At 48.3% G+C, this 18,828-nt stretch overlaps 3 protein-coding genes across 7 annotated transcripts in view; 1 reads left to right on the plus strand and 2 right to left on the minus strand.

The window, feature by feature from the left end:
* The window catches only part of LOC132808057 (zinc finger protein 850-like), a 72,755-nt gene that overhangs the window by 36,158 nt on the left and 17,769 nt on the right, over positions 1–18,828 (plus strand). Inside the window, exon 2 of the mRNA XM_060821968.1 lies at positions 5,785–6,795. Coding sequence (XP_060677951.1) covers positions 5,785–6,795 — 1,011 coding nt within the window. The remainder of the gene's footprint in view (positions 1–5,784; positions 6,796–18,828) is intronic.
* The window catches only part of LOC132808041 (zinc finger protein 664-like), a 156,238-nt gene that overhangs the window by 25,747 nt on the left and 111,663 nt on the right, over positions 1–18,828 (minus strand). The gene's annotated exons all lie outside the window — the stretch shown is intronic.
* Positions 11,215–18,828, minus strand: part of LOC132808032 (zinc finger protein 239-like) — a 134,362-nt gene continuing 126,748 nt past the window's right edge. For 4 of the 5 annotated variants that reach the window (XM_060821937.1, XM_060821935.1, XM_060821934.1 and 1 more), the window contains one exon: positions 11,215–13,041. In XM_060821937.1, the coding sequence (XP_060677920.1) occupies positions 11,837–12,637 (801 nt within the window). In that variant the 5' untranslated portion in view covers positions 12,638–13,041 and the 3' untranslated portion in view covers positions 11,215–11,836. Of the gene's footprint in view, positions 13,042–15,041; positions 15,099–18,828 lie in introns of all 5 variants that reach the window. The other variant, XM_060821936.1, reaches the window with a different exon arrangement.

Raw genomic sequence — 18,828 nt, forward strand, 5'->3', positions numbered from 1 at the left:
TTCGGTCCAACCCGCCCATGCCGACCAGATATCCCAACCCAATCTAATCCCCTCATGCAGCACCCAGCCCATATCCCTCCAAACCCTTCCTATTCATATACCCATCCAAATGCCTCTTAAACCTTGCAATTGTCCCGACCTCCACCACTTCCTCTGGCAACTCATTCCATACATGCACAAAAATCTGCATGAAAAGTTGTCCCTTAGGTCCCTTTTAAATCTTTCCCTTCTCACCTTAAACCTATGCCTTCTAGTTTTCAACTCCCCCATCCTGGGGGAAAAAGAACTAAGCTATTTGCCCTATCTATGCCCCTCATGATTTTATAAACCTCTCTACAGTCACCCCTCAGGCTCTGATGCTCCAGGGTAAAATAAATGCCCCAGCCCCTCTCTCAGTCTGTGTAACTGGTTAAAGCTCCTTCCCATAGTCAGCTCCCTGGGACACATACACTCATTCTGTGTAACCAGTTAAAGCTCAGTTCACTGGTGTGTTCCTCTCTGAGTGCTTCTCTGCTCACACTGATTACCAGTACCTTTTGAAGCAGGTCGAATGGATTTCTCTTTCCAGACTCAACCCCCCAATGATATTGAGTGACCCTGTCAGATCTTGTTATGGAATTTCTTCCAAGATTTCTGTCTGCAGATCCTCCCCTTCTGATAACCTGTTAGCAAAGTTGAAAGAAGTCATCACTGTCTGTACCAAATAGAAATTCTGATTATGATGTATGTGTCTGTGTGTTTAAAGTGCTAACCCAGTAACATACAACCAGTATTATTGATTTAAAATGCACAGGAGACGTGAGGAAGGAGGTGTCAGGACCTGGCACACTCTGAACCCTAACGGGGTGTTCCAAGTGGTAGTGAAAACATTTCAAAATGAAGTGGATGGCCATAGAGCTGTACAGCACAGAAACAGTCCGTCTCGTCCATGCTGACTAGATATCCGATATTAATCTATCCTATTTAGCAGCACTTGGCTCATATCCCTCTAAACCCTACCCTTTCATGCCCCCATCCAACTATATTTTAAATGTTGTATTTGGATCAGCCTCCACCACTTCCTCTAGCAGCTCATTGCACACACGCACCACCCTCTGTGTGAAAAAGTACAAATCTATGCCTTCCTCATCCCCCGTTTGACCTATACTGATACCTTCAGGGATTTCTGAACTTGGACAGCAAGGACCCTTTGTTCCTCAGCACTCTGTAGGGATCTACTATTTATTACTTCCTTCCTTCTCTTATTAAATTTCCCAGAATGCCTGGAGATTAAATTCCATAGTTCTGCCCCATTTACTAGCTGATAGATATCAGAGTGTCGCCGGAGACCATCCTCCTCCCTAGGAACAATACAACCTTTCCAGCGTTTACTCCTGGACAGAGGAGACAGTGTTTTCTCCAGCTGAGCAGTGTGTTTGTTAGCTTATCAGCATGTCCAACTATATTAATCAAAAGTTCCTCACGCTAGCTACACAATAAACCAGTGATGTTAGTTCCCATTATCTCTTTATTTGTGCCCTTACAGTTTTTCCTACATTCTACTTAATGTTATTCTAATGTCACAGTTTGAGATTTAATGTCAGCTTTTGCAACAACGGTCTTGCATTCCAGACCCTACTTAATATTTTCCTAATGTCATGATTAGATATTTATTATCAATAGTCTCAAGCAGGGTGACTCTACTCATTATTAATTAGATATTTGATGTCATGTCCCAAATATTTATTGTCCCCGTCCTGTCAATCATATTTAGCAGGTGAGGCTAACTTTACTGACTGTTATCTCATCTTGCCATAGTGACCTTTCAGCCTCAACCTTACTCTGCTAATTGGTGTAAGAGCTTTCCACTATCCTTTGCAACAAATTGGCAGTAGTCTCCATGCTCTAACCCTTCCTATGCTTTCATGCTCTTTATTTTCCATACTATGTAAAGATAGACTCAGAGTTGTAGAGCACAGAAACAGACCCTGCGGTCCACGCTGACCAGATGTCCTAATTAATCTAGTGATCCATTTGTCAGCATGTCGCCCCTTACCCCTCTAAATCTTTCCTATCCATATCCGCATTCAGCTGCATTTTAAATACTGTAATTGTACCAGCCTCTACCACTTCCTCTGGCAGCTCATTCCATACACATACCACCCTCTGTGCGAAAGGTTTGCCCCTTCGGACCCTCAGAAATCTTTCCCCTCTCACCCTAAACCTATGCCCTCCAGTTCTGGTCTCGGTGCCTTGCCCCCACAACAAGGGGAAACGACATACAAAAGTTGAGCAGCCACACAAAATGCAAAAGGAATAAAATATCGAGCCGCAGGGAAAAAAAATTGTGGCTCAATCTTTTCACCCCGTTGGCATTTGGACACTTAAAATCTGTCAGGAACACCAACATCCCCAGAGAGCATACTGCGCATGTTTGCTGGTGTCAGCAACGCAGTGCGCATGCTGGCCAGTGTCAGCAAAACACTGAGCATGCTCATTGCTGGACGCAAAAAAGGCGCGAGACTTTCTTTTGATTGACCAATAGGCAACATTGGAGGACCGGAAGGAGTCTGGTCCTCCTGCCAATCAAAGTCAGCCCATTGTCTGAATGCGGAAGTTGGACCATGAACTTCTCAAGCTGCAGCTCCTGATCCTCTCTCTCTGAATAAAGATAGAGCTTTACCCAGACTGCACATTCCTTCCTCTGTCCCAGATCTGTGAGTACGGCACTCTCTTATCTCGCCCCCTTTTCCATTTCTTTTTCATTCTGTAGTTCAATTGTTGACTTGCAGCAACTGAAAGGAAAGAGTGAATTCGGCAGGGACAGACTCCGGAAACGTTGATCCAGGTCTGTATCTCAATTGGCAAAATAGTTAGGCAGGAGGCATCAGATGGTGGAGAAGTCGACGAATCGGTTGTAACCCTTCTTCAGGGCAGGGGCTGGGTGCAGAAGCTGCAGAGAAAAGGGGGTGGGGGTGAAGTGGGAAAAGGTCAAGACAGTTAGAGGGTACGACCTGGTTGGTCAATCGGAGGAATGAATCTTGTTGGTGGCAGGGAGGAGGGCGGGGATGGGAATGGAGTCAAGGAATGGAGAGGGAGGTTTTTTGAAATTGGAAAACTCAACGTTGAGTCCTTCGGGCTGCAGGCTGCCCGGAAGATGAGGTGTTGTCCCTCCAATTTGCGGTTAGATTCGTTGTGGCAATGGAGCAGGCCAAAGATGGTCATGTCAGAAAGGGGGTGGGAAGGAAATTGGAATGGGTGGTTACTGAGAGGTCTGGTCGCCCTCTGCGGGCACAGCTGTCATGCTCAGCGAATCGTTCCCCAAGTTTGCACTCGCTCTCCGATATAGAGAAGACCACAATGGCAAATGCAGTACCACAATATGAAGTTATAGCCTTGGCTGTGGAAAAAAACCGCAGAAAGGAAGTGCATTGTTTAAATGGAGATGTATTTGAATGTGGAGAAAGTGAGAACTGCAGATGCTGGAGATCAGGGTCAAACATTGTGGTACTGGAAGAGCACGGTAGGTTAGACAGCATCCGAGGAGCAGGAGAGTTAACGTTTTGGACATGAGCCCTTTATCAGGAATGATGTGTGGATGGACAAAGAGGCCTCAGCATCCTTCTACACCAGTCACTGTCATTTGTCAGACAGGTGTAGCAAGCAATCAGCAAGGCAAGTGGTATATTAGCAAGAGGAGAAAGTGAGGACTGCAGATGCTGGAGATCAGAGCCGAAAATGTGTTGCTGGAAAAGCGCAGCAGGTCAGGCAGCATCCAAGGATCAGGAGAATCCACGTTTCGGGCATGAGCCCTTCTTCAGGAATGAGGAAAGTGTGCCAAGCAGGCTAAGATAAAAGGAAGGGAGGGGGGACTTGGGGGAGCGGCGTTGGAAATGCGATAGGTGGAAGGATGTTAAGGTGAAGGTGATAGGCCGGAGTGGGAGCTGGGGTCAGGGTGGAGAGGTCAGGAAGAAGATTGCAGGTTGGGCTGGTGGTGCTGAGTTCGAGGGTTGGGACTGAGACAAGGTGGGGGGAGGGAAAATGAGAAAACTGGGGCTCAAGGGCGGAGGAGCGGGAAGTGGTCCAACTAGTCATGGAGATGTACAGCTTAGAAACAGACCCTTCGGTTCAACCTGTTCATGCCAACCAGATATCCCAACCCAATCTCATCCCAACTGCCAGCATTTGGCCCATATCCCTTCAAACCCTTCCTATTCATACACCTGTCCAGATGTCTTTTAAATGTTGCAATTGTACTGGCCTCCACCATTTCCTCTGGCAGCTCATTCCATACACGTAATACTCTCTGTGTGAAAAAGTTTCACCTCAGATCTCATTTGTATCTTTTCCCCTCACCCTAAACATATGCCCTCTAGTTCTGGACTCATTTCCCCCCCGACCCCCTCCCCTGGATAAGGCTTTGTCTATTTATCCTATCCATGCCCTTCATGATTTTATAGGTTACTCCTTAGCCTCCAACGCTGAGGGGAAACAGCCCTCGCCTCCCTATCGATCACATCCTCCAACCCTGGCAACATCCTTGTAAATTTTTTCTGAACACTTTGAAGTTTCACAACATCCTACCAATACTAAGGAAACCAGAATTGCACACAATATTCCAAATGTGGCCTAACCAATGTCCTGTACAGCCACAACATAACTTCCCAAATCCTATACTCAGAGGATTGGTGAAGTTTTCAAAACCTACAAAAGACAACTGGGAAAGAATGGAGGGACAAACTAAAACTTTGAGGGTCAGCTTGGAGGCATCAAGGTCTCAGGACAGGGGGTGGGGATGACCATGGGCCACATACCAGAAAATGGGACGAGATTGATTTAGGATATCTGGTCAGTACAGGCGTGTTGGACAGAAGGGTCTGTTTCTGTGCTGTACATCTCTATGACTCTGGCTTTCCACTAACTTTTGCCACGTCAATAGGTTCACTTTCTCTCTAATGTCGGCGTTAATGCCTTGACGTCTCATTTTGCTCCCACCTTCCTGGGGACATTAACCATTTTGTGCCTGGTCCTTCCTCAAGAAGCTGCGTGGCAGGTTCACCCTGAATTGACACTTTTTTTTGCTTCCCAAAATCAGACCTGCTCACTCTCAGCAGGACCCCAGTGTTGGGAAAGATATTAACTTTCAGGTGGAGGTATCCAAAGTTCAGAGAGATGTCAGTCTTGACATTTTTGCTTTTTCTGTCCCTGTAAGATCCTGAATCAGCACCTTCAGGGGAATTAGTTAGAGCGGAGTGAGAACAGAGGGGAAGAGAGAGTGGGATAGTGCTTTCAATTTTGTGGAATAACAAAAGAAAAGAATTGCTTGTTCAGAATTTCTACCCTGCACTGACAGTGATGACTTTTGTAATCTATTCTGACAGGATTTTTGAAGATTTGAAGAGGGAAGTTTTAAAATCAACAGATGAAGGGCTTATAACCGAAACATTGACCCTCCTGCTCCTCGGATGCTGCCTGACTCCCCTGTGACTTTCCAGTGCCACATTTTTCGACTGACTCTCCAGCATCTCCGGTCCTCACTTTGATGTCAATGTCTAACAGTCACTCAGTCCACTGGGGCCAGCAAAGATTTTCGACCGTGATTTCTGAGAGAGGAATCAAAGCTTTTTGGTTCCTGTCTGAGTATGTTTTCAGCATCAGTGGGACTGGACGAGAGACCCCACTGTTGCAGCGCACTGTGTGAGGAGCCTGAAACAGTTATACGGCCTGGAAAGGGAATTTCATGGCAGGGAGGGGCTCTACACGTGTTTGTGTGCAGCTGAAGCTTTGGCCATGGAGAAACCTGAGGAATCCCGCCCTGTGGAGAAACCGTGGAAGTGTGGGGACTGTGGGAAAGGCTTCCGTGTCCCGTCTGCCCTGGAGATTCATCGGCGCGGTCACACCGGGGAGAGGCCATTCCCCTGCACCGACTGTGGGAAGGCCTTCAGACATTCCTCCCACCTGCTGGCCCACCAGCGGGTCCACACGGGGGAAAGGCCCTTCAGCTGCCCTGAGTGTGGGAAGGCCTTCAGCGATTCCTCCTCCCTGCGGACCCACCGGCGTGTCCACGCGGGGCAGGGGCCCTTCAGCTGCCCCGAGTGTGGGAAGGCCTTTACCTACGTCTCCTCCCTGCTGAGGCACCAGCGTGTCCACACCGGGGAGAGGCCGTTCACCTGTTCTCAGTGTGGGAAGGGCTTCATCTGCTCCTCCATCCTGCGGAGCCACCAGCGGGTCCACACCGGGGAGAGGCCGTACATCTGCTCTCAGTGCGGGAAGGCCTTCAGCACATCCTCCACCCTGCTGACCCACCAGCAGGTCCACACCGGGGAGAGGCCGTACATCTGCTCTCAGTGCGGGAAGGCCTTTACCCAGTCCTCCCACCTGCGGACCCACCGGCGTGTCCACACGGGGCAGAGGCCCTTTAGCTGCCCCGAGTGTGGGAAGGCCTTTACCCACGTCTCCACCCTGCTGATGCACCAGCGTGTCCACACCGGGGAGAGGCCGTTCACCTGCTCTCAGTGCGGGAAGGGCTTCATCTGCTCCTCCCAACTGCGGAGCCACCAGCTGGTCCACACGGGGCAGAGGCCCTTCAGCTGCCCCGAGTGTGGGAAGGCCTTCAGCAGATCTTCCTCCCTGCGGAGACACCAGCGTGTCCACACCGGGGAGAGGCCGTTCAGCTGCCCCGAGTGTGGCAAGACCTTCAGCACATCTTCTGCCCTGCTGACGCACCAGCGGATCCACACCGGGGAGAGGCCTTACACCTGCTCTCAGTGCGGGAAGGGCTTCACCTGCTCCTCCAACCTGCGGACGCACCAGCGAGTTCACGTGCCATCGCAGGGGGATTGAAGGAGTGACGGCCAAGTCCCATTATCGATTGGAATATCAACCCGGTTCCGGGGACTCCCAGGTTCGAATCCCGCCACGACAGATGGCAGAATTGGTATTCGGTCAGAAATGTGGAATTCGGAATCTAACGATGAGACCATTTCAGGGAGGAGATGGTAGGGGGAGAAAGCCCCCATCTGATTCCCTCTCTCCCTTGTTAGGGAAGGGAACCTCCATTGTGGGAAAGGATACACTCAAGTCGTTCCAGCTGCATCCTTTACCCGGTCTGGCCTACACGTGACTCCAGACCCACAGCAGTCTGGTTGACTCTACACTGCCCTCCCCCGACTGGCAAAGGAGTGAGGAGAAACTTAACTGGAGACAGGGAATGGGTTGAAATTGCTGAGTGAGGCAATACTTCCTCCGGGTTACGGCTGTACCAAGGATCCAATTACAAAGGGACAGCTTGGTGCTGACCAATAGTAAAGACGGTGAGGGGGGTGGGGGGCGTGGGGGGAACAGGGGAGGTGTGGTGTGTGCACTTTCACCTTGAGCTGTTCAAAAAGCAACTACTTTTTCTCTGCCTCTTTGCTGGGGGGATCTGAAGCTGTAACAAAGTTGGGTTGCAATAAAGGTTACCTGAACTTACCACCGGGCTCAGACTCTCATTGAAAGCTTTGAGCTCCAAGAGGTTTTTGTTTTAAAGCTGCTCATTTCTTTCAGCCTCCTGCACTAAGTTTAGAACATAGAACAATCCAGCGCAGAACAGGCCCTTCGGCCCTCGATGTTGCGCTGACCTATGAACTATTCTCAGCTCGTCCCCCTACACTATCCCAAAATCATCCATGCGCTTATCTAAGGATTGTTTAAATCAACCTAATGTGGCTGAGTTGACTACCTTAGCAGGTAGGGCATTCCACGCCCTTACCACTCTCTGTGTAAAGACCTTGCCTCTAACATCTGTCTTAAATCCATCACCCCTCAATTTGTAGTTATGCCCCCTCGTACAAGCTAACGTTATCATCCTAGGAAAAAGTCTTTCTCTGTCTACCCTATCAAATCCTCTCATCATCTTTTATGTCTCTATCAAATCCCCCCTTAACCGCCTTCTTTCCAATGAGAAAAGACCCAAGTCTCTCAGCTCGAAATGTCGACTCTCTTGCTCCTTGGATGCTGCCTGACCTGCTGCGCTTTTCCAGCAACACATTTTCAGCTCATCAATATATAAGCCTCATGGTACAGCGTCATAAGACACAGAACTTATATCAAAAGATCAGTGTCATGCAACTGATAGAATATATTGAACAAACTTAGATAGTCTTCATCTCTTAGAATGGGTGTGGGCTTTGGTTCATTAATATGTAACAATGTTCTTGAGATGACAAGGTTTTATAAAAGAAAGGCATCTCCGCTCAGACAATGCATTAAAGGTGTAAGATTTGAGTCTGTCTGTATTCCAATCTTGAATCAGACTGGTTCTGTTTCCAAAGTCGGAATTTGTAAAATATTACATGCATTGACTGCCTGCAGATTGTGTGCTTTTTGAACAAAATTGAATGTATCTGCAAATATAATTCTGCCAATACAATTTCACCCCAAAGAGTAGTGTGTGTGTGTGTGCATGAGAGAATGAGAGCGTGTGCATGTGAGTTTGTGTGTGTGTGCGCAGAAGTGTGTGTGTGCATGCTTGGGAAAGTGAGAGTGTGATGGAGTATGAGGCTGCGAGTGTGAGAGTGTTGAGGGGTGTGTGTGTGTCTGAGAGAGAGAGTATGTGTGTGAGAGAGAGGCTTATTAAAAGCAAAGGGTTGCATTTTTGCTAAAACAAGGACTTGTACAGATAATGATCGGACCATGAGTCGTGTTATAGAATAGACAGACATGGGGTGGGGGTGTTCAGGTACATAGTTCTTTGGAGGTTGCATCACTGGTAGACAGGGTGGTTAAGGCGGCGTTTTGCAACATTGCCTTCATTGTTCACACCACTGAGGAGAGGGGTTGGGACATCATGTTGAGGTTGTACAGGATGTTGGTGAGGCCACTTTCAGAGTACTGAGGACAGTTCTGGTGACCCTGTATTAGGAAGAATACTATTAGAGAGGGTTTAATAAAGATTTACGAGGATGTTGTAAGGACTGGAGGGTTTGAGTTATAAGGAGAGGCTGGTGCATAGTATCCTTCACTAGTATTTACACACTACCCTCAGCAATTGCACAAGTAACAGCAAAGGGCAAACAGCACAAGGATTAAACACACAGTGAGGGGTAAACAGCACAAGGATTAAACACACAGTGAGGGGTAAACAGCACAAGGGCCAGTAAAAGCAGATGGAAAGTGAGTGTAAAATACCGGTGTCTGCCCCGGGCCGCACGGCGCCATTTTCCTAACGGCCGCCCTCCCGCCGCTTCCTCGCTCGAGCGACTTCTCCTCCCAACCGCCTTCGCCCCCGCGTGACGTCTGCACGGGGGGATGGGCGGGGCCGGGGGAGCCTCACCGTCACCAAGCAACAGCCACCTCGCGCTACAACTGCTCATTCACAAAAACAAACTCTCCTGTCTCGCTCTGCAGCTGCAGGGGGGGACACTGCCACGTTTCGAGGAGCCCTGTCTACATTGGGAAAGCTCACCGCTCCATTTAAACACATATTCCCACATCCCACTTGCCTGCATTTGGCCCATTTCCCTCTAAACCTTTCTATTCATGTACCCATCCAAATGCTGTTTCAATGTTGTCACTGTACCTGCATCGACCACATCCTCAGCAAGTTCATTCCACATGCAACTCACCCTCTTGCAAAATGTTGCCCCTCCGCTTCCTTTTAAATCTCTCTCCTCACATTAAAAGAAAATGCCCCCGAGTTTTGAGTTCCCCTATACTAAGCAAGAGCCATTTTCGATTCACCTTATCTCCACTCCTCATGATTTTATCAATCTCAATGAGGTCAACCCCCAACCGCCTGTGCTCACGTGAATAAAGTCTCAGCCTCTCCTTAGAACTCAAACCCTCCAGTCCTTACAACATCCTGGTAAATCTTTATTAAACTCTCCCTAATAGTATTCTTCCTATTACAGGCTCACCAGAACTGTACTCAGTACTCTGAAAGTGGCCTCACCAACATCCTGTACAACCTCAACATGATGTCCCAACCCTATACTCAGTGGTGTGAACAATGAAGACAATATTGCAAAACGCCACCTTAACCACTCTGGAAGTTGCATCACTGGTAGACAAAGAACTATGTACCTGAACACTGCCTCCCCCCACCTCCATGTTTATCTGTTCTCTAACATGACTCATGGCCCAACCATTATCTGGACAAGTCCTTGTTTTAGCAAAAATGCAACCCCTTGCTTTTATTAAGCCTCTCTCTCACACACATACTCTATCTCTCAGACACACAGACAGACAGACACACACCCCTCAACACTCTCTCACACTCACAGCCTCATACTCCATCACACACTCACTTTCCTAAGCATACACAACACACTTCTGTGCACACTCACACACAAACTCACATGCACACACTCTCACTCTCCCATGCACATACACACACCACTCTTTGGGGTGAAATTGTATTGGCAGAATTATATTTGCAGATACATTCAATTTTGTTCACAAAGCACACAATCTGCAGGCAGTCAATCCATGTAATATTTTACAAATTCCGACTTTGGAAACAGAACCAGTCTGATTCAAGATTGGAATACTGACAGACTCAAATCTCACACCTTTAATGCATTGTCTGAGCGGAGATATTTATTTTTATAAAATCTTATGTCATCTCAAGAACATTGTTACATATTAATGAACCAAAGCCCACACCCATTCTAACAGATAGAATATATTGAACAAACTTAGATGAAGACTATCAGTTGTATGACACTGATCTTTCGATACAAGTTCTGTGTCTTATGATGCTGTTCCATGAGGCTTATGTGTTGATGAGGCAAGATTGTACAGATGAGGCAATGGGATTTATCTGAGGAATCTCTGGGAAGCTCGGGAGGAAATAACAGAGCCTTTGGCTTTGATATTTGAGTCTTCATTGTCGACGGAGGAGTGCAAATGTTGTGCCCTTATTCAAGAGAGGGCATAACTACAAATTGAGGGGTGACAGCTATAAGACAGATGCCAGAGGCAAGATCTTTACACAGAGAGTGGTAAGGGCATGGTAAGCCACATTAGGGAGATTTAAACAATCCTTCGATAAGTGCATGGATGATTTTGGGATAGTGTAGGGGAACGAGCTGAGAGTAGTTCACAGGTCAGCGCAACATCGAGGGCCGAAGGGCCTGTTCTGCGCTGGATTGTTCTACGTTCTAAACTTAGTGCAGGAGGCTGAAAGACATGAGCAGCTTTAAAACAAAAACCTCTTGGAGCTCAAAGCTTTCAATGAGAGTCTGAGCCCGGTGGTAAGTTCAGGTAACCTTTATTGCAACCCAACTTTGTTACAGTTTCAGATCCCCCCAGCAAAGAGGCAGAGAAAACGTAGTTGCTTTTTGAACAGCTCAGGGTGAAAGTGCACACACCACACCTCGCCTGTTCCCCCAACCCCCCCCTCACTGTCTTTACTATTGGTCAGCACCAAGTTGTCCCTTTGTAACTGGATCCTTGGTACAGCCGTAACCCGGAGGAAGTATTGCCTCACTCAGCAATTTCAACCCATACCCTGTCTCCAAGTAAGTTTCTCCCCGTTCCTTTGCCAGTGGGGGGGGGAGGGCAGTGTAGAGTCAACCAGACCGCTGTGGGTCTGGAGTCACGTGTAGGCCAGACCGGGTAAAGGATGCAGCTGGAACGACTGAGTGTATCCTTTCCCACAATGGCGGTTCCCTTCCCTAACAAGGGAGAGAGGGAATCAGATGGGGGCTTTCTCCCCCTACCACCCCCTCCCTGAAACTGTCTCATCGTTAGATTCCCAACTCCACATTTCTGACCGAATACCAATTCTGCCATCTGTCGTGGCGGGATTCAAACCCGGGAGTCCCCGGAACCGGGTTGATATTCCAATCGATAATGGCACTCGGCTGTCACACCTTCAATCCCCCTGCGATGGCATGTGAACTCGCTGGTGTCTCCGCAGGTTGGAGGAGCAGGTGAAGCCCTTCCCGCAGTGAGGGCAGGTGTATGGTCTCTCCCCGGTGTGTATCCGCTGGTGGATCAGCAGCGTGGAGGAATAGCTGAAGGCCTTCCCGCACTGAGAGCAAGTGAAGAGCCTCTCCCTTGTGTGAATCCGCTGGTGGCTCCGCAGGTGGGAGGAGCAGTTGAAACCCTTCCTGCATTTGGGGCAGCTGAAGGGTCTCTCCCCGGTGTGGATCCGCTGGTGGGTCAGCAGGGTGGAGGAATCGTGAAAGGCCTTCCCACACTCAGGGCAGCTGAAGGGCCTCTCCCCGGTGTGGATCCGCTGGTGGCTCCGCAGGTTGGAGGAGCAGGTGAAGCTCTTTCTGCACTGAGGGCAGGTGTACGGTCTCTCCCCGGTGTGGACACGCTGGTGGGTCAGCAGGTTGGAGGAATACCTGAAGGCCTTCCCACACTCTGGGCAGCTGAACGGCTTCTCTCCTGTGTGGACCCGCTGGTGGGCCAACAGGGCAGAGAAAAATATGAAGGCCTTCCCACAATCTGGGCAGCTGATGGGTTTTTCCCCCGTGTGGCTCCGCTGGTGCCTCAGCAGGTGGGAGTAATCTCTGAAGGCCTTCCCGCAGTCGGTGCAGGGGAATGGCCTCTCCCCGGTGTGACTGCGCCGATGAGTCTCCAGGGTAGACGGGACACGGAAGCCTTTCCCACAGTCGCCACACTTCCACGGTTTCTCCACGGGGCGGGATTCCTCAGGATTCTCCATGGCCACAGCTTCAGCTGCACACAAACACGTGTAGAGCCCCTCCCTGCCCTGAAATCCCCTTCCCAGGCCGTATAACTGTTTCAGGCTCCACACACAGTGTGCTTCAACAGTGGGGTCTCTTGTCCAGTCCCACCTGATGTTGAAAACGTCCTCAAACAGGAACCAAAAAGTGTTGATCCCTCTCACAGAAATCAGTCAAAAATTGTTGTGGTCCCAATGGATTGAGTGACTGTCAGACATTAACAACAAAATGAGGACTGCAGACGCTGGAGAGTCAGTCAAAAAATGTGGCGCTGGCAAAACAGCAGGTCAGGCAGCATCCGAGGAGCAGGAGAGTCAATGTTTCGGACATAAGCCTTCCATCCATTGATTTTGAAACTTCAGTCTTCAGATTTTCAAATAGTCTGCAAAAAGAGATTACAAAAGTCATCACTATCAGTGCAGGGTAGAAATTCAGAACAAGCCACTCTACTTTCTGTGGAATATTCTTTTGCTGTTCCACAAAATTGAAAGCACCATCCCACTCTCCCTTCCCCTCTGTTCTCACTCCGCTCTAACTAATTCCCCTGAAGGTTGGCTATCTTGTCAGCAAGGACGAGTTGGACCGAAGGGTCTGTTTCCGTGCTGTCCATCTCGATGACTCCAGTCGCATTTGCCATCACTTGGCCCTGACCCATCTGAACCCTTTATATTCAGATGCCCGTCCAGGAGCCTTTTGACATGTCATCGTACCAGCACCCACCACTTCCTCTGGCAGCTCACGCCATCGCTCAAGTGACTCCACGTTGAAAGTGTCTGGTCTGGTGCACCAGATGACATCAGGATAATCTCAGATCGTTCCAGATTGCATCGATACTCAGTCAGTGGCTTTCCCGATCAGGATGTTGTACGTGATCATACAGGTCAGTGGGTAGGCGATCCCCCACCTCTTAGTTCAAGTATCTCTACGAGAACTCCCTTGCTGGAGGGTCCCTTGGAGACACTTCAACTGGACTTCATTGAGTTGTAGAAATGAGTTAAGTTGCTGTAAATGTTTTGCTTATTGTTGATGTCTTTTCAAAGTGGACTGAAGCCTACCCTCCTCCTAACACTACTGCTGAGACTGTGGTGAAGATTTTGTTTAAGGAAATAATTCCTTCAGTATACCTGCGTGCATTAGCTCGGACAATGGACCACACTTTGTAGGTAATATTAACGGAGAACTCTGTTCCCAGCTTTGTATTTGTCGGCAACTGCATGGTGCTTATCATCCTCAGGCGGCCGGCCTTGGTGAATGTTTTAACCAGAGTCAAGACTAAATTTGCCAAATTAATGGCTGAGTCTGGCCTCTCTTGGTTATGCTAATCCCTGTGGCTTTATTCCAGATGGGATCCATGTCTGTGGGCAAGACGTGACTGTCCCTAGCAGAGAGTCTCTCTGGTCACCCTCTCCGTACCCCTTGGAACGATTCGGCTCCTTTCTCAGTCCCCTTCCACCACATGACCGAAGAAATGGTTGGTTACGTTCTTGCTCTAACTAGTGTTATGTGTGCCTGTCACTCCCAGGAGCGTGCAGCCTACAGCGATGTTCCCTCCCTTTCAGCCTCGTCACGGGTAGAGCCTGGTTCGTTGGTGCTCGTCAAGACCTGGACTGGCAAAGGTCTCCAACCTTGTTGGGATGGCTCCTTCCAGGTTTTACTTCCCACCCCTACGGTGGTCAAAGTCGCTGGGCACTCAGCTTGGGTCCAACTGCACCATTGTAAATTGATTGACCGCACCAATCAAAAGTGGGGAAGAGGAGGAGAGAATACTGGAATCCCAACAAAAGGAGTGGACCCTGTCCAGTTGGGTTTTTGAATTTTGCTGTTGTTCTAATGTTAATCTTATTACAGATACTTGAACTAAGAGGAGGGACATGTGGAGGAACGCCTATCTCCTCACCTTTCTGATCACGTACAACACCCTGATGGGGAAAGCCACTAAGTATGGATGCGACCAGGAATGATCAGAGATTATCCACCACCCATGCTGAGGAGATGTGGTCCAGTGCACCGGACCAGACGCCTTTGACGTGTGGGACGTGATGAAGATTGATATTGCAATGGACTCTTACATCAGAAAGACCAGATGGTCCACCTGGACAGTAGAAATCAGTGGGAGTTACCATGTCGTTACCATGGTTTTTTGATTTTACCTGCAGAAGCAAGCCTAGTGAGGATAAAAATGGTCAACCCCGTTACTATGGTAAATATTTTAAGGGCGCCCAGGAACACCATCCCTTTTTGCAGGACAGGCCGACTGGAGAAAAGGGAAGCTTGATAGGGAAAACTCCTCAATCCACAAACAACTTATTTATACAGGCCCACAAACGCTCTTCATCCCAGAGGCAGTAGTATGTTACTCCTCTCTATCAGGAGATGACTTACTTGCCCAGTCCCCTGTCCCCGATTCCATACTATTCGTCAGACTTCCTACTGCCGACCCTGCGAAGAGAAATATCACTTTCCAATAGCTCCGGTCTGTGTATACAAACAGCTGGTGTAACACTGGCTGGGGTACAGCAGGCCTTATGCAGCACATGGACCTGGAATGGACTGGGTAACAATACAGGACACCCAATAGGCTGGGGAATCCAGAGTACCCTGAGGTTGGATGGATCGGCAGGGGTGACATGTCAAAAGAACCGCAATTCCCTCTTTTGTGGTCTGACCATTCGAGGAAATAAGACTAAAGAGGCTCTGGAAGAGAGGAAACTGGGATTATCAGACCTGTGTCTTTACTCTATGCAGAATCGGTATGCCTTAGACTATATACTCGCCCGGGAGGGTGAGGTCTGCACCACTGTCCAAGATAAATGCACTATGGGCATTCCCGATCTCACTGGCAATATTACTAGGATACAAGAAGAGATCCAGGTATTCCTTGACAGAATGACTGAAGGGACCAATTGGGGAAACTGCAGGTCCGGCTGATGGTACAATTGGCTTATCAATTTAGCTATTTATGTTTGTTGGTATTGGTATTGCTAGGTATTTAATTGCTCGGCTTATGAGGTCCCTTAGTGATATAGATTTGCCCCAGAGGATGCTCCTTTTGCGATCCGATGGCTCACCCACATGTGTCAATGGCGATGATAAATATGACCAGATGAGCCGCGAAGATGGTGGTGCCGCTCTACAGGATGTTGATGGCTGGACCACCTTGAAGGGCATTCGTTTGGACCAGCCTTCTCTTTCAGTGATCGCGGTGCAATCAAAGGGAGGAATGAGGGTGTGGGCATCTGGGTGATAAAGTCTACAGCCTTAAAACTTGTCATTAAACATTTAGACTAAAATGTAATGCTGAATTATTGAACACATTTCCTGCACTAGAAAATAAACAGGCAGGAAGGCTCAGAAAGAGGAGAGAACTTAAAGATAGGGACACCTGGGCTCACCAAGTGATAACAGGATGCTGTAAGGCAATTAAGAAGGTTTGCCTCAGCATCGGTGAATCTGTGTGAACAGGACACCAAGTGATAACATTCACAGCCGTTCCCTCGTGAAATTATGGATAGCCTTTGAATCTGACCCTGAAACAAGACTAGGTACTATCCATAACTTTGTAATTAATGGTTGGATCTTGTCCATTATAATGGATTCTTACTACCCCTTGCAAGCGGGGCATTCACAAATTAAATCTTTGCTGACCTGAGTGTTCAAAAGGACACGAGAGAGAGAGAGAGACACCATTTTAGTGCTGAGGCTGTTGAATCCCGTAGAAAATTAACTCTTAGTGCTTATCTGCTCTGGATTGAAATGAATTGCATTTTGGGACTTTATGATGAGAGATTTTTATTCCAGGCTTCCAAAGAGTACGATCTCCAGGATAAACCAAGAGAGAGGCTTTACAGGCCTGAGTCCACAAAGGATTCCCTGGGCCACCTCAAATCTCCACTTGAACATGGGAGGTAGGACAAAATAGCTTCTGCTTGGCTAACTCGGTGGGAACTGAGTCAGGCAGATACTGGCGACTCAGAACAAACAAGAAACCACAGACTGACATAAATCCAGTGAAAAAAATTGCAAATGCAGAAATAACAAATGTGAACCTAACCATTAATCGCAGAAGCAACGGTTTAACCCTAACCACCAGACAGGCCAAATACGTTTCCAAGAATAGGTCGTCTACAAGAAATTATGATAGATTAGATTAGATTCCCTACAGTGTGGAAACAGGCCCTTCGCCCCAACCAGTCCACGCTGACCCTCTGAAGAGTAACCCACCCAGACCCATTTTCCCTCTGACTAATGCACCTAACACTATGGGTAATTTAGCATGGCCAATCCATATTTGGACTCTGGGAGGAAACCGGAACACCTGGAGGAAACCCACGCAGACATCAGGAGAATGTGCAAACTCCACACAGATGGTCACCCAAGGCTGGAATCGAACTTGGGACCCTGGTGCTGTGAGGCTGCAGTGCTAACCACTGAGCCACCGTGCCGCCCTAGGCTAAGTCAAAAATGCACGAGGACCTTGCGGGATCTGATTGAGCTTGATCACATAGTAACAACCAATGTCTGACTCAAAACAGTGTATATAAGTTCTATACAAACTCGGTAAAAGTCGGCAGATTCTTCTGGCACTCTGGGAGTACTCATTGGTGGCCCAGTGGTTAGCACTGCTGCCTCACAGCACTAGGGTCCCAGGTTCAATTCCAGCCTCCGGGGGGGGGGGGGGGGGCTGGCTGTGTGGAGTTTGCACATTCTCCCCACGTTTGCATGGGTTTCCTCCCACAATCCAAAGATGTGCAGGTTTGGTGAATTGGCCATGCTAAACTGCCCATAATGTTAGGTGCATTAGTTAGAGGGAGATGGGTCTGGGTGGGCTACTCTTCAGAGGGTCGGTGTGGACTGGTTGGGCCGAAGGGCCTGTTTCCACCCTGCTGGGAATCCAATCTAATCCTCTGGGCTGATCAGACTCTACCAATCCGGCTATATCAAAGAATAAACTATTGCTTGTGTGATTGACAAAGAGTCATTTCCAGGTGTGTTTATTGACCAATCCCAGAAATCCAAAGATCCAGATAGCAGTCCGGATCAGAACAACCAGATTAGATTATTTACAGTGTGGAAACAGGCCCTTCGGCCCGACAAGTCCACACCGACCCGCCGAAGCACAACCCACCCATACCCCTACATTTACCCCTTACCTAACACTACGGGCAATTTAGTACGTCCAATTCACATGACCTGCACATCTTTGGATTGTGGGAGGAAACCGGAGCACCCGGAGGAAACCCACGCAGATACGGGGAGAATGTGCAAACTCCACACAGTCAGTCACCTGAGGCAGGAATTGAACCCAGGTCTCTGGCGTTGTGAGGCAGCAGTGCTAATGCAGCAGGAAATGGTTAATGTCCCCAGGAAGTCGGGAGCAAAATAAGACATCAAGGCATTAACACCAACACCAGGGAGAAACTGAACATACAGACGTGCCAAATATTAGTGGCAAGCCAGAATCACAGATGTACAGCACAGAAACAGTCCATGCTGACCAGATATCCTAAATCAATCTAGTCCTATTTGCCAGCACTTGGCCCATGTCCCTCTAAATGCTTCCCAACATATATCTATCCAGATACCTTTTAAAGGTTGTAATTGTACCAGCAGACACCACTTCCTCTGGCAGCTCATTCTTTACACACATCACCCTCTGTACACAGGAGTTGCCCCTTAGGTTTAGGGTGAGATTTGAAAGAAACCTATGAGCAACCGCAGATCAAAGATCTTGTCTATTTACCCTCGCCATGCCCCACATTATTTTATACAAGGTTGTAGGGTCACCCCTGTGGGACATGAGTAAAGCAGTGTTACTTCTGTAACCATAATTGCTTCTGCAAGGTAAATAAACTAATGACATGGTATAATTGCTTCAGCCAAGAGTGGAGTTAACAAGAGTGAAAACTATGTGAAGGAAATATATAATTGCTTCTGTATTAGTTAAAATGTGCACACAAGAATGAAATGTGCCTGCAAACAATGGTAGATATTACAGACAAACAGATAAAGGTGCTGTGAGGCGAGGGGGTGTAGGTTAAACTAGATATGCTCGTACAAACAGTTATAAGCATCTGTTTCCTGCTTCTGCGAAAACAAAATAAATCACAATCAAGGAGACCAGAAGGCTCAGTGTCGGCGGAAAATGGGAGGAAATGTTGCTTTCGCATAC

Source organism: Hemiscyllium ocellatum (genome assembly GCF_020745735.1).
Source record: "Hemiscyllium ocellatum isolate sHemOce1 chromosome 27 unlocalized genomic scaffold, sHemOce1.pat.X.cur. SUPER_27_unloc_3, whole genome shotgun sequence".
Lineage (NCBI taxonomy): Eukaryota > Metazoa > Chordata > Chondrichthyes > Orectolobiformes > Hemiscylliidae > Hemiscyllium > Hemiscyllium ocellatum.